General features: G+C 52.9%; 1 protein-coding gene across 1 annotated transcript; it reads right to left on the reverse strand.

The window, feature by feature from the left end:
- Positions 1-858: 858 nt before the first annotated feature.
- LOC8031691 (zinc finger protein 239-like) lies at positions 859-12806 on the reverse strand. Its single transcript, XM_042292748.1, has 5 exons — positions 12735-12806; positions 10949-11072; positions 9427-9596; positions 7302-7467; positions 859-953 (listed from the first exon to the last, which is right to left on the reverse strand). Exons 1-5 carry the CDS (start codon positions 12804-12806, stop codon positions 859-861), a joined length of 627 nt encoding a protein of 208 aa, XP_042148682.1.
- Between the last annotated feature and the right edge of the window lie 1537 nt (positions 12807-14343).

Below are 14343 nucleotides of genomic sequence, written 5' to 3' on the forward strand. Positions count from 1 at the left end.
ACGTGCGGGCAGCCTTTGCGGGGCCACGGGAGGAAGACACGCTCTCGTAAGAGGCCGGGGCGGAAGGCGCCGCTTCAAACAGTTGGTTATGATAATTAACGCGCGCCTAAATTCTGGCCACAGTTCGCCACGAGCGGCTGGTTCGAAAATTTGCTTGTGAGTATGACTGATCGCGTTTTACGACCGCGCATGACTGCTTAGGGCGAGAGGGTTGCTATGGCAATCCAGGTTCACGCAACGCGCGTCGTAATGGAACGTAGTCTGTCACACTCAAACGCAAAATGTATGAACCGGCCTTTAGAATTTGAGTAGTTGATCCCGCTTTAAATTTTATTTTCTACGTTTGTTTCACTGGGATGTCTTCAGAGTCATTAGACATAGATTAAAGTTTAGAATATAAGAACTGCAGCAATAATGTACGGTCCCTGAAGTACACTTTACTGCGGAAAACGCAAACCTTTAAAATGATCTTACAGATTTTGCTTGCCAGCTCTGGACAAAGGACTTAATCAGAGCAAGGGCTAGAAACATCCATTGTATAGCCGTTGCTATTACTCGAATTGCTTTGCAATATACGTCTTAACTGAATGGTCTACGTAAATCGATCGTTACACACGTGTACCCCAATTTACGTGTTCCAAACCGCATGTTGGAAGATAGAAAGATCTTTTCCGAAATAAGGAACAAGCTTTTGTCGTGTTCGAAAACAAATTTAGAAATAATGAGCCGAAGAGCCCTCTTTCTCTTTGTTCCAATTTCTTCTCTAAATGATTTTGTGTGTGTGTGTGTGTGGGGGGGGGGGGGGGAGGGAGAAGGGTGGAGAGAGAGAGAGAGGTGGAGGGAGGGGGGTGCGCGGGACTACCCACCTTCCTGGTGCGTCTTCATGTGCGCCCGGAGGTTGCATGCCAGGGCGAATGTCTTGTGGCACACGTCACAGCAGTGGGGGCGGTCACCTGGGGGGGGGGGGGGGGGGGCACCACGCAGTCGAAACAAATAGAATTGGTTTTGTACATCGGTTTACTATGGTGCATAAAAGTCCGTAGAACTACAGCCGCATGCTGAAGAAACGTCCACGGGCTCCTGCCACATGACGATGTCGGGCGCGCACAAGAAGCGAATCGCGCGTGCTTCGCGGAGTCCGGTAATGCGCAGCGTTCTCCGTTGCCATCTCCGAGGCACATATGCGGAATTGAGTGCGATTGTTTTTATACGCTTCGCCGTGTCGCGCGAAACAGTCACATGAACTGCCCGTGCCGTGGAGCACGCCTGCTCGGCCTTTGTCCAGGGGCCCTAAACTCGTGAAACACAAAGTTGGAGCCGAAAGTCCGTGTAGCGCGCCGATTGGACGTCGGCGAACAAAGCGCGAAGTCATCGTCGTGATAGGCCAATCGGTGCGATTCGTCAACTTCGGCCCCAAGTTTGTGTCTGACGAGTTTAGAGGCCCAGAACGATGAGCGAAGATTGTGAAATCGCGGCTGCTGGAGCGGCGTCTATTGCCGTTTCAATCAGACAGGACGCGTCGCGTTGAAGCAAGCAGACGAGCAAACGAGCTGATAAGAAAGGGCGCGCGCGCACACTGCGCGGTTCCGCTCCGGTGTTATCTGTGTGACGTCACTTCCGTGACACAGTTTTCCTGACATCGACCTCCGAACTTTGCACCCCCTTCCAAGCGCAAAGAAAGACGCAGTTCTACGTCAAAATGATGTCGCATGGTGCAATCCGTACGTACTGGTAACCCATAACTTTAGGGCGTACACAACGGATGTTCGGCAACAGGAAGTATGAGCGACCCCCCCCCCCCCCCCCCCCTCCCCCTTCCATACAATTTAGTCATTTCTGGTAAGCAATTCAGGGGGAATTGCTCCCCGCATCTACGAAACACTTTGGACACCCCTAACAACATAAATTCACAAACGCACACACACACAAGCACACACACACACAAAAAGAAGAAACACCATGTCCCACGTGACGTGAAGAAAAAGGCCACGCATTTTCACGTATATTCGTAGATTTTCGGCTGAAAAATTTAAGATGAGATAATGATTACGCAATGTTACCGACCACTTATCGCATGTGGTCTGCAAGTAACAGTAGTATTACTGAGTCAAAATGTTACAGGTGTTCTCCTCGCTTCTTCACATAAGACTCGCGTAAATTTTCGTCCAATATCATTTCTTATTCAAGACAATCAAGGCTCCTGTTAAAAAAAAATCTAAATTGAAAAAAAAAGAAGATCCGGATATAGTGCGATTTCCCAAAGAACGACTACCGTATAATATCTCGACAGATAGCCCTCCCCCACATCAGACAAATTGTGCTGCGAAAAGGGGGGGGGGGGGGGGGGGGGTAGCGTTTTTCGTATGCGGCAAAACACGCACGCACGCACGCACTAATACACACGCACACACTCTAGTGCAGGACAATGTTACGTTATTTGAAAGACAAACTTTGCTTGTCCGCGCTCGTCCAATCAACGTGATTTTGGGGGGCTGGGCTTGTCTCGCGGGGAAGGAGCGACCAGCCACACCGGAGTCCGGACTCCGGAACCCAAGTGTTTATTATCACTTCTCTCGAACTAAAGATAACCCCGAGCATGCGCACTAGCATAGACGCGTTGCCGCGGGGCACGCGAGTGAGAACTGTCGTGTCATCACTACATCCCCCCTTCTAAGTTTTACAAGTCCAAACGTAGGGGTCGCCTAACTTGGCGGCCCGACCGAGTCACTCTTATCGGCGTATTGTCCGCCGTCGTTGATGTTGGAGGGGAGTTCGACAAGTTCGTCGGCGCTGCTGTTGGTGCAGGCTCAACTGCGGTAGGCTGTTGTTGGCTCACTGCACCCGGACTTGCTCTTGCCGTTGAGATCGCCGGACTGGCTGGAGCCGTAGTCTCATGGGTCGAACCGCCGGGATCCGGAGTGTCGAAGCCCGCCGGAGACTCATCGAATGGAACTCAGGTGCCGGCGGTTGCGTTCCAGGACTCCTGTCCCGGTCTCGACTACGTAGGAGCGCGGCCGCTTCGCTGGACTGAGGACTGTTGCTCGGCACCGCACGTCTTGTACCCACACGTCCTCCCCTACGGACAGCGGGCGAAGTTGGCGAGCAGCGTGACGGCGATTGAAGTCCTTTCGCTGGCGTCTTCGGGCCTCCCCGTCTTTTCTTTTGAAGTCCCGTCGTGATGGCCACCCCGGCTGCAACGTCTCCGGCATCTTCGGTACCTTTGTCTGCAACCGTCGGCCCATTAGCAGTTGGGACGGGCTTTAGCCGGTCACTCCAGGGGTGTCTCGATACACCAGGAGGGCCATGTGCGGGTCCCTTGATTTGTAGAACAGCTCTTTCATGGTCCGCACCATACGCTCCGCTTCCCCATTCGCATGTGGGTAGCGTGGACTGCTCGTGACGTGCTAGAAACCGTAGCTCTAGGCGAACTCGACGAGCTGTCTCGAAGAGAACTGCGGCCCATTGTCCGATACCAGCACGTCGGGGATCCCAAACCGGGCGAATGTGCTCTTGACTGCTGCGGCGACGGACGCTGACGTCGTGGACGTCAAGCTGATGACCTCTGGGAAGCGGGAGTAATAGTCCACGACGAGCACGTAGTGTCTCCCCTCGAGCTCGAACAGATCCGCTCCGACTCTCTGCCACGGACGACTGGGAGTCGGTGTGCTGATGAGCGGCTCGGAGCGCTGTACTCTTGTCTGAGCGCACCGCTCGCAGCCTGTCACAAGTTGCTCTATTTCGCTGTTTAGAGTCGGCCACCAAACTGCGTCCCTTGCTCTTGCCTTGCAGCGCCCGATGCCCTGATGGCCTTCATGTATCAGCTGCAGTATCTCGTGTCGCAGCGAGCGCGGAACGAAGATGCGGCGGTCTTTGAGTAAGAATCCATTGCACACGGTGATGTTCCCACGTTCCTTCCAGTACTCTCGTAGATGAACAGGAACTCTGGACACATGTTCTGGCCACCCCTTTTCGCAGAAGCGTCGCAAGCCCGAGCAGATGCCGTTTTCTGCTTGGTGCTTTCGTAGGGCTTCCAGGCGGGATGACACGAAATCAGCGGCTGCTGAAACCACCTCGCCGACGAAGAGTTCTATGGAGTCCACCCGACGTTGGCAGTGCTGTTCCAGTTCTTGCACCGGGGCCCTTGACAGGGTGTCCGCCGTACCTATAAGTTTGCCGGGGACATAAAGAACGGTGAACTGGTAGCGCATGAGGCGGATGCGTAGTCGCTAAATTCGAGGTGGCATCAGATCCAACTCCGCAGATCCCAAGAGCGTGACGAGGGGGCGGTGATCCGTTTCGACTTGGAAGTCGATGCCTCTCAAAAACTGATCGAGGCGCTCGACCGCCCACGTTACGGCCAGGGCTTCTTTTTCGGTCTGGCTGTAGCGAGTTTCGGTGGTCGTGAGAGCCCTTGATACATATATAGGCCACTGCTCGTCTCTCGCCGGAGGGCTGATCTTGAAGCATGACGGCCCCAAGTCCGTAAGAGCTTGAATCAGCTGAAACTACTGTTGGGTAGGACGGGTCGTACTTGGCCAAGCAGATATGAGAGCTAAGCATGCTCTTCAGCTTCTCAAAGGCAGCTTGCTGGCTTGGTCCCCAGTACCACAAGTTGCGCTGTTGCAGAAGTTCTCTGATTGGCGCCGTGACGTCCGAGAGGTGTGGGATGAAGCGCCCCACGTGGTTCGCCATCCCTAGCAGTCTAAGTACTCCGCTAACGTCCGAGGGTCTCGGCAACTTCTGCAGGGTCTCGATCTTTTCGGGATCCGGGCTGATTCCTCTCGCGCTGACCAACACGCCGAGAAACTTGACTTCTGAGGCAGCGAAACTGCACTTCTTCTTGTTCAGCTTGACGCCTGTTTCGTCGAGCCTTTGCAGCACTTGCTGGAGTCGACGATCGTGCTCGCCCTTTGATGCGCCGAAGACGAGAGTGTCGTCGATCATGCTTACAACTCCTTCCAGTCCCTCTAGAATGCGACTCATCTGACGCTCGAAGTACTCTGGCGCTGAACAGATGCCAAAAGGCAGCCTGCGGAAACAGAACCTTCCCATTGGGGTTATGAACGTCGTCAGCTCCTGACTTTCTTCGGAAAGCCTCACTTGGTGGAAGCTTGCAGTGGCGTCCAGCTTTGAGAAAACCTTCGCTTGCCCGAGACGTCTGAGGATGTTCTCAACCGAAGGTAAAATGTGACGCTCCCTCAGTACGACTTCGTTGAGGCGCGTGAGGTCTACGCAGATGCGGTAGCCTCCTCCAGTCTTCGGAACGACGACCATGCCCGCGCACCAGTCTGTGGGGCGGTCAACCTTGCGAATGACTCCTTCAGACTCTAGCTTCTTGAGCTCACCACGAACGACGTCGTGCAGCGGGATCGGGACCCTCCTCGGCACGCTTAGAGCGAAGGGCTTGGCACCAGGTCGAAGCCGGATGACGTACCCCTCCTTTAGTTCCCCCAGACCGTCGAAAAGCCTGTCTCTCCGCAGCACCGCTGGTGTCGCCACATTGTCGACAAACTGAATGACGCCCAGCGCTTGTATTGCTGGGAAGCCGAGAAGAGGGGGCTGTTGTGAAGGCATGACGTAAATGTCCTGCACGGTCGACTTGTCCCTCCATTGCAGCGTTGCGGGGAACGTGCCCAGTACTTTCAGGGGGTGGTTTCCGGGGCCCGTGAGCTCACCTTCTGGTGCACGAAGCTTTTTCGGTACTCCAGGGAATGAACTCGACACCACGGTCACCTCCGCTCGAGAGTCCACTTTGAATTTCACGTTGTGTCCGTTGACGGCCACGGTTGCGAACTTGGCTCTGGTACGGGCGCCTGCCGCAACTGTGTGCAGCTCGACAGATCCCATGGCTTTTTTTTCGCAGACGGCTTCGAAGTGTCCAACTTTTTTTGCACTACCTGCATCTTGCCTCTTTTGCCGGACAGTCGGAGCGGGGGTGAGGTGACCTGCCGCGGAACCTGCAGCGTCCGTCGCTTGAGCAAGGCTTGGGAGTCCTCGTTGCGCCTTCCCCCGCCGAGTCGGAACGCCGTTGTGACTTCGGAAGACGTTTTCGGACTTTTGCTTCGGAGACCACAATGGCAGGATTTGGTTCCTTCTGGAAAACTTCAGACCGGGCCTTCACGGCGTCTTCGTGTATACGGGCCTGGAGTCTCGCGTCTTCGAGCGTGAGCCTAGGCGTACGACATAGCTTGTCTACCAGCTTAGAGTCCACGAGACCGACGACGAATCTATCGCGGACGAGGCGTTCTTCGACTTCCGCGGAGGCGTAATTGCACTTTTCGACGAGCATACGTAGTGCAGTGTAAAAGTCGCCTACTGACTCGCCTTCAGCCTGGACGCGACGGTGGAAGCGCACGCTTTCGTAGACTTCGTTGACCGGGTGGATGAAGTGGTCTGTGAGCTTCGTCTTCACCGCTTGAAGAGAGCACCAGTCGTCGCTTGTCAAGGCCAACGTGTCCAGGAGTCGTCGAGCCTCACGGGAGCCCATGGCGTACAGCAGTGTCCTGACTTGTACTTCGCCCAGCGCCTGGTAGAGCCCAGAAGCGTAGCAGTAGTCGTCGAACAGGAAAAACCATTCCTTCCACTCGCCGGGGTTCGAAAAGTCCAACATAGGAGGCGGCTGGATACCGGCGGCGCAGAACTGCGTAGGCTTAGCGTCTTCGTCCGCCATGGCGGGCGCTGCAGGATGTGCCACGCCGACGGCTCACTCGCTGCGTCGCTCCTCCGGGACGGATCCCACTTCTGACACCATGTCTCGCGGGGAAGGAGCGACCAGCCACACCGGAGTCCGGAACCCAAGTGTTTATTATCACTTCTCTCGAACTAAAGATAACCCCGAGCATGCGCACTAGCATTTACGCGTTGCCGCGGGGCACGCGAGTGAGAACTGTCGTGTCATCACTACAGGGCTATCGGCATTTTAACAAAGAATGTGTTTTATCAGCCAAATTCCACAAGAAAACCGTTAAAAAAGCCGTCACGAACGAGCGTCACGAGTGACCATTACGTGACCACGTGATGTGACCTCAAGACATGACGTCAATCTCCCGCTAAATTTAACGGGGAAATCGGTATGTCACGTGACATGACCATGTAAAGTGACCCGAATCCACTTGATGTCAATTTGTGCGAGGTGGTTCTGTGGTAGTTTGCGCTCAACCTACGGCTCAACACATTTTGCGATGTTACCGAGAGAAAATTGCGTAGAGAACATGGAAGAGGGCTATCTATTGGGGGTTGGTTATCGTCTCGGAACAGGCGCCAGCCCGCCGCAGGAGGATGGCGACGCGCTGTGTGTGTACCTGTGTGGAGGAAGAGGTGGTTCTTGAGGTTGGTGTGCTTGCTGAATCCCCGCTCGCACAGGTGGCAGCGGTAGGGCCACGTCCCGCTGTGTACGTACGCGTGACTCTTCAGGTCACCGGGGGTCGGGAACGACTTGGAGCACACCGGGCACTTGTGAGGCTTCTCCTGCGGCGCCGGAGAAAAAAACATGAATATTGTGAGTCATTTCGCAAACGCCCGAATCGGACTTCGATTAATGAATGAGTATGACATTTTCAGTAGCGATAAAGACGAAAGTGGCTGTCATATTTCTAACTACAGACCGTTTCACACTAATATGAACTAATAGTGACAGCCGCAGGCGCCCTTTGTTAGGGGAGGATGTAATGCCGGAACGTTCATGTAAACGAGGTGCGATCCAACGCAATAGGATCGGATACCTTGCGGTTAGTTCATGTTATGGTGCGGCGGAATATATAAGTAAGTATATGGTCCTGCGTGAGCGATATAAAAATAGGCAACAAATGTCGTGCGCATGCAAGTGTTGCGTTACTTATTATGCACACGTAAGAGAAGGCGAGTAATTGTTAAATATTAAACCGATCTCACCAGCCAGCCTGGCCGCCACCGCTGCTGCGATGCATCCGTGGGAACTTTAGTATTTTTGCACCCGCAACGACTTCGCTATAGACGCTTTACACACGCGCCAAATTACAGCTGCCATTGCTGACCTTCTCTTGTCTTACCGAGATGCCGAGCAACTGAAACGGCAGTTGACGATCCTCTACAAAGGCCGATGCTTTAGAAAAGGACACAGTTGAGTCTAATATGGCATTAACCTGGCCCGCTATGGTAATGATGAAGTGAAATAAACGAAATAAAAGGAAACAAGAACTGAAGGTCAGTTATGGCGGCGTCCATGCACAGCTGCTGCAAAGTGTCTATAGCTTTGCGCGTGCAGGTCATGAGGCGGCATGAGCCGTGTCGTGCACTGCAGCCTGTCCCCTGTGAACCAAAAGTTATGGCGGTGTCACGCATGCGCCGAAAACTTGGTGAGATCGGTCTATAGGAAGTATTCAATGGCGGCCATAGCTGTGTGCGCGACTTCTGAGCACGTGCTGATGGCTAGCTTCAGGGTTCCGTTGCAACGTGCATTCCACACCGTCAAAATGGCCGGTCTTAGCAGCCTATTAAAGGGGGCTCGTTTTGATCATGCGCTCTAGACAGCACCCACAAGTATGGCTCCCAGTGAATACTCCTTATTCGTTCGCGTTTTTCGACGCTAAGTTATCCATAGCCGCGGCGACAAAGAGAGAAACATCACCTCCAGTACGCTCTTGTTTCCTTCCGTCGTGCTCGCGGGATGTCATCGAAGGCAGAAAGCTCGCGCTGGAGGCGGAGCATGCGCCACCAAAAGCGTCGGTGCGGTCGGCTTTCCACGAGTGGCCAAACCACGCGGGCATAAAAGTACTGTTGAACTGTCAACGTCGACGGTGTTAGTTTAAGAACGCGATAGCTGTTCCATTGTGCTTTTTAAACACATCGTCGAACTTGTCGTCGCAACTGATAATAAGTATACTTTTTTTCACCTTATGATGTACCGCAGGAAAGGCTACAAGAGCGAGCTCCTTGCTCTGGGGCAAATCCCGGCGGCACAAGCTCTCGTGACTTAAGAGCAGCTGCCAACGTTATGAGCTCGCGCTTCTAGCCTTCGCTGCGGTACAACATAAGGTGAAACGAAGTATTAGCGGCGAGAGGTTTGGGTGGCGCCCTCCTATGGTTACCTGTCGTGACGTCATTATGCTGTGAACAACAAGTTGGATGGTGTTTGTAAATAGCATGGTGGAAGCTGGAAATCATTGCGCTTTTAAACCAATACTGCCAACACCGTCAAAACCGAAGCTCTCACATAACTCTTATTTCCGTCAATGAGGAATCCTTTGCTGACGTCAAAGCCAGCATTTGGCCAATCGTGGAGGGCCGGCCACCGCGACGCTTTCGATCGGTCACGTCGCCAATAGCCAAGATCACAATGCGGGCGAGGCAAATCTTGGTCATGAAGTCACGGATAGGGACCATAGGAAGGTGCCACCGAAACATCTCGGTGCATTTAACCGCAGTCGACGGGGGTTGCCATCTGCTCACCTTGGAGTGCGTCATGCGGTGGTAGTAGAGGTTCGAGGAGGCCGTGAACCTCTTGCCGCACACGGGACACTGGTGCGGCTTCTCGCCCGAGTGGATCCTCCGGTGGGTGTTGAGCGAGCTGGACGTGCTGAACGCCTTGCCGCACACCTCGCACGCGTGAGGCTTCTCGCCTGGATTTTTGAGGGACGGGCAGGCGAGACGTGTTAATCGATACGAATTGTTTCGCGCTATCGTATGCACGTTTGCGAGTCCGGCCTCAGGGCGGCGCCATCTTGCCTAGTTGGGGTGCTCTTGGACGCGTCATAATCCGCGTCAAGTCGAGTCAAGCATTGCTGAGGCGTACCCACGGCCTCAGCAATGCTTGAGTATCAGACGATCTACCCGCACCAGCAGCAAGATGGCGGCGTTTCTGACGTCAAACCGTTGCAGTGGCGCTGCTGTCGGTAGTGTGCGTGCGCAGACGCTTCCTTTCACGCGAATCTGGTTTTTGCGCACGTTCAGTGCCCACAACCTGCGTGTGGGCAAACGCGGGCTTGTTTGTAAACAAGCTGTTGTTTCTATACGCCATCCCAAAAGTTTCGCTTAGAGCGCATGCACGCAACGCGTGCTGCGCTCATGCTTTGCAGAGCTACACAGGCTGCGTTTCCATGGATGCGACCGTAGCACATCGAATCGAGATTTGACCGTTTTGATTGGTAGCAGATGGGTAGAGGAGCAAGTAGGAACACAGGCCGCGTGTGATTGGCCCCTGCTCGATTTGATGCGCTGCGATCGCAGTCATGTAAGCGTAGTCACAGTCCGCTTAGCTCTGTCGAATAGACGTATTGCTAAATTACCCAAGCATCAGGGAGAATGCAGGGATTGGTGCTCCACGCGCAACACGCGCACGCCTTCCCCGTATAAAACATTCGAAGCAAATACCCAAAATAAAGCGTTGACGAACGCGCGTGCAAGATGCAATCTGTTTTAGGCATTTGCTTTAGAAAAGTTACTACTGCTCAGGCCACCACGTGCGGCGCGTAGAACACCATTCCCTGCATTCTCCTTGATGCTTGGGTAATTTAGCAATATGTCTATTGTTGGCGCTAACAAACGCTCTGCAGCTTTGTATGCGCGAGCACTCGCGCAAGCGAAAGCTCGAGCCTCGTGAGGTAGCGACAAACCAACGAAAATTTCTGAACGGGACAGATCTTCGTGATCACTTCAGCGATGTTGAATAAGTGTTTCTAGGTTTATGCGTCTGTGTGGGTATTCACACGTGAATGTGTATATGCATATTATAGGGTACGTTGTACTAAATGACCTTTAACATAGCAATCGTTAAGCAAATACCTTTTTTTTTTTATTTGGGGGAGGGGTGGTCAAAGTTTATAGATGCATTCGTATATACATGCAACATAAACCATCGATTTTAAGACGATTAATCATATTACAGTAGTTGATTTTATTTTATAATGGCCAATAACTCTATGGTATTGTATACAAAAGAAGAAGGCGGAAGGAAGGCGCGTGCCAGCCGTACCCGTGTGAGTCCGCATGTGCCTGCGCTGGAGAGACGGCCGGTCGAAGGTCTTGCCGCAGAAGTCGCAGCTCAGGACGGACTTCTGGCGGCGTCTCTTCTCCTTGTCCTTCTTCGGAGGAGCGGGCTGCGTCAGGGACACGCAGGGCGTTACGTGTCTGCCCGTCCCTTCTTCTTGTTACAGGGTTACCATGTCAGCCACTGTGTTTGATAATGTGGATGCTTGGTCTAGTTAGTAATTCATGCTTGGATGGATGGATGTGAGTGTGACTGTTCATCCGCGCTGTTCCATCCAGGCACTGTGTTTCGACTTTCCCCTCATGGGCAGCCGCCAAATGCGAGCGCGGTCAAAACTAAGAATGCACACGAAGCCAGACAACTTGTAAGAGGCCCAAGGTACGAAAGAGGCTCTTTCCTGCTATATATTCGTCTTCTTAGTAGATGTGAGTTGTTGCGCAGTTTGCGGGACCACATACGAAATGACAGTTTTTTTTAGGGGACAACTAGTGGGAGGGCAACTCAAGTCAGTATAGCTTTGTCAACTGCTGTACCACTTCCCTTTTATTTGGCGTGTTTTAAGTCAAATTTGGGGGTTTTACGTGGCAAACCTACGACGAGCATCTGGCACGCCCCAGCGGAGGACTGAGGATTAATTTCGACCACCTGGGGATCTTTTGACGTGCAACCGAAAGCTCGGTTACACGGCGCCTTCTCCGCAATAAGCCTCCGTCATATTGCGGGCACCTCGGTCGGGATTCGAACCCGCCACATGGGGATCCGTAGGCCGGCGCTCTCGCCTCGGAGCCACCGAGGCGGCTATTTGGCGTGTTTTCACATCCACCTTGTACATATTGTGAATATACAAGAAGTTTCAACCGAAATATATAGTGCCGACATTCCTCGCTATCTCGGAAAACAAATTTTGCATCACTTATGCTTCATTTTTTTTTTGCAACCTTTTTTTTTACGCATGTCTGTGTCTTTAAGCCTTCACGTTTGTAGAAACTTAAGTGGGTGTGATTTTGCTATGAACTTTTTTCTGTCTATCTCTCTCTGTCACTGACTTCTTTTTTTTTTATTTATAACCTTTTTCTATCGGATTATAATTTTTCCTACCGGTAATTTAACGGTGTAGGAAACCATCAGTAGGCGCTGGTTGACCTGATTGTTTGATAAAAGCCACTTTCTCTCTCCCCCTGGCGTCGGTGTGCTCGTATTACGTGAGCTTGTAGTCCCACCTCACGGTCTAGGGGGAAAGAAAAACACGTGTCTCCACCACATGAAAAGTTGATACCATCGGGTGTTTAAACCATGACGCTGTGAGACATAATATATAATCATGTCGTTTAACACATGAAACCGTGGTGCAGAAAAGGAAGAAAAAAAAAAACTTTTAGTCGAAGGAGCAGACACAAAAGGGAACGTCTAGGAGGAGGAGACGTTCCCTTCTTTGTCTGCTCCTTCGACTAAAAGTTTTTTTTTTTCTGCACCATAGCTCGACTGCGCACTCAATGTCTTCTCACATAAGATATGCTTTTATTCACGGCTATTCAAACGATGTTTTACATTCTCTAATAGAGCACGAATAGGAAAAGCTAGGAATTTTATTTCTACGTGCGAAGTGGGGCTAGAAAAGTTATACCCGCTTATTATTTTCCTTTGTTCTGTTCGTTAAAAAAATGCGTCGCTTAAAAAATATTTTACCTCTTTTTTAATGTGAATAATATATTCATATCGAGTAAAACGGAATTCATAAAAAAATAAAAGTCTTTTTTTATATGTAACTAACATGGCTTGAATGGAAAGTGGACACGGGTTCTGTGTGTGCACAGTTGAAAAATAGGAAGTCTTGGCAGATCATTTCGGTAGGCCCGATTCCGCATGGACGCGAACTTCAAAGTATACTTGGAAGGACCGGCGCGAGGTCCCGATACCCATATCGTTCTGTGAAAACACGACCTGTTCAAGCGATCGCAGTTGCATTGAATCACTTCCAAGTCCCGGGTTCAGCGGTCTCTCTACACCGGCTAATTTCAACGTGTTTAAGCCAAAGAGTCATTGTGTACTCAAAGGTCCGGATAGGAACAAACAGCGTAGCAATTATGCTCCATGGCCAGCTACCATCTCGAGTCTCGGTTAGGTTTTTGAATGCAAGGGTACCCTGGAGTAAGATAGAGTAAATTCTTGTGACGACTTCCCCGTGGCCGTCTTCCATGCAGAGGTCGGCATTTTAGGTCGCCCTCACTCACCCTCACCCTCACAGCCACACTCACCTAAGCCCCTCACTCACCCTCACCCTCAGAGCTACACTCACCTAAGCCCCTCACTCACCCTCACCCTCACAGTCACACTCACCTTCAGCCCTTCACTCACCCTCACTGAACTTCACGGCCCTCACGCACTCACCGCCCTCACGGCCCTCACCGCCCTCACGGCCCTCACCGCCCTCATGGCCCTCACGCCCCTCACTCACTCATGGCCCTCACGCCACTCACCGTCCTCACGCCACTCACCGCCCTCACGGCCCTCACCGCCCTCACGGCCCTCACCGCCCTCATGGCCCTCACGCCCCTCACTCACTCATGGCCCTCACGCCACTCACCGTCCTCACGCCACTCACCGCCCTCACGGCCCTCACCGCCCTCACGGCCCTCACGCACTCATAGCCCTCACGCCCCTCACTCACTCATGGCCCTCACGCCACTCACCGTCCTCACGCCACTCACCGCCCTCACGGCCCTCACCGCCCTCACGGCCCTCACCGCCCTCATGGCCCTCACGCCCCTCACTCACTCATGGCCCTCACGCCACTCACCGTCCTCACGCCACTCACCGCCCTCACGGCCCTCACCGCCCTCACGGCCCTCACCGCCCTCATGGCCCTCACGCCCCTCACTCACTCATGGCCCTCACGCCACTCACCGTCCTCACGCCACTCACCGCCCTCACGGCCCTCACCGCCCTCACGGCCCTCACGCACTCATAGCCCTCACGCCACTCACCGCCCTCACCGCCCTCACGCCACTCACCGCCCTCACGCCACTCACCGCCCTCACGCCCCTCACCGCCCTTGCGGCCCTCACACCCCTCACGCCCCTGACGTACTGATGGCCCTCACGCCACTAAGGCCAGCTTCAGATGGGGCAATTTCGCCCAGAAACTTTACGTCGCAACACCAGCAACACGGGCCGCCCGCGATCACACGCAGCAACCAATTGCTGCAATTTGCCATCGTCATCATAAAATTTTATTTTTCTTGTACTATTTAGGCACAATTACGCGTTATAAACGTGTTTTTATGCATATCTCGTTAAGAATACTAATGCACCTTTCTGAAACAGTTTATATCCAAAAAACGATCGGTTTCAAACCAGAACCAAGTCTTTCGGTGTCATCAT

This window comes from Ixodes scapularis, unplaced genomic scaffold (assembly GCF_016920785.2).
Source record: "Ixodes scapularis isolate PalLabHiFi unplaced genomic scaffold, ASM1692078v2 PGA_scaffold0__279_contigs__length_252992795, whole genome shotgun sequence".
In the NCBI taxonomy this organism is placed as follows: domain Eukaryota; kingdom Metazoa; phylum Arthropoda; class Arachnida; order Ixodida; family Ixodidae; genus Ixodes; species Ixodes scapularis.

Coding starts and splice junctions, on each gene's coding strand:
- LOC8031691 (XM_042292748.1), bottom strand. CDS start 12,806: ATGATCTGCCAAGACTTCCTATTTTTCAACTGTGCACACACAGAACCC. Junction 11,073..12,734: donor CCACTTTCCATTCAAGCCAT/GTTAGTTACATA, acceptor TCCCTGACGCAG/CCCGCTCCTCCGAAGAAGGA. Junction 7,468..9,426: donor ACCGCATGACGCACTCCAAG/GTGAGCAGATGG, acceptor CCGGCGCCGCAG/GAGAAGCCTCACAAGTGCCC.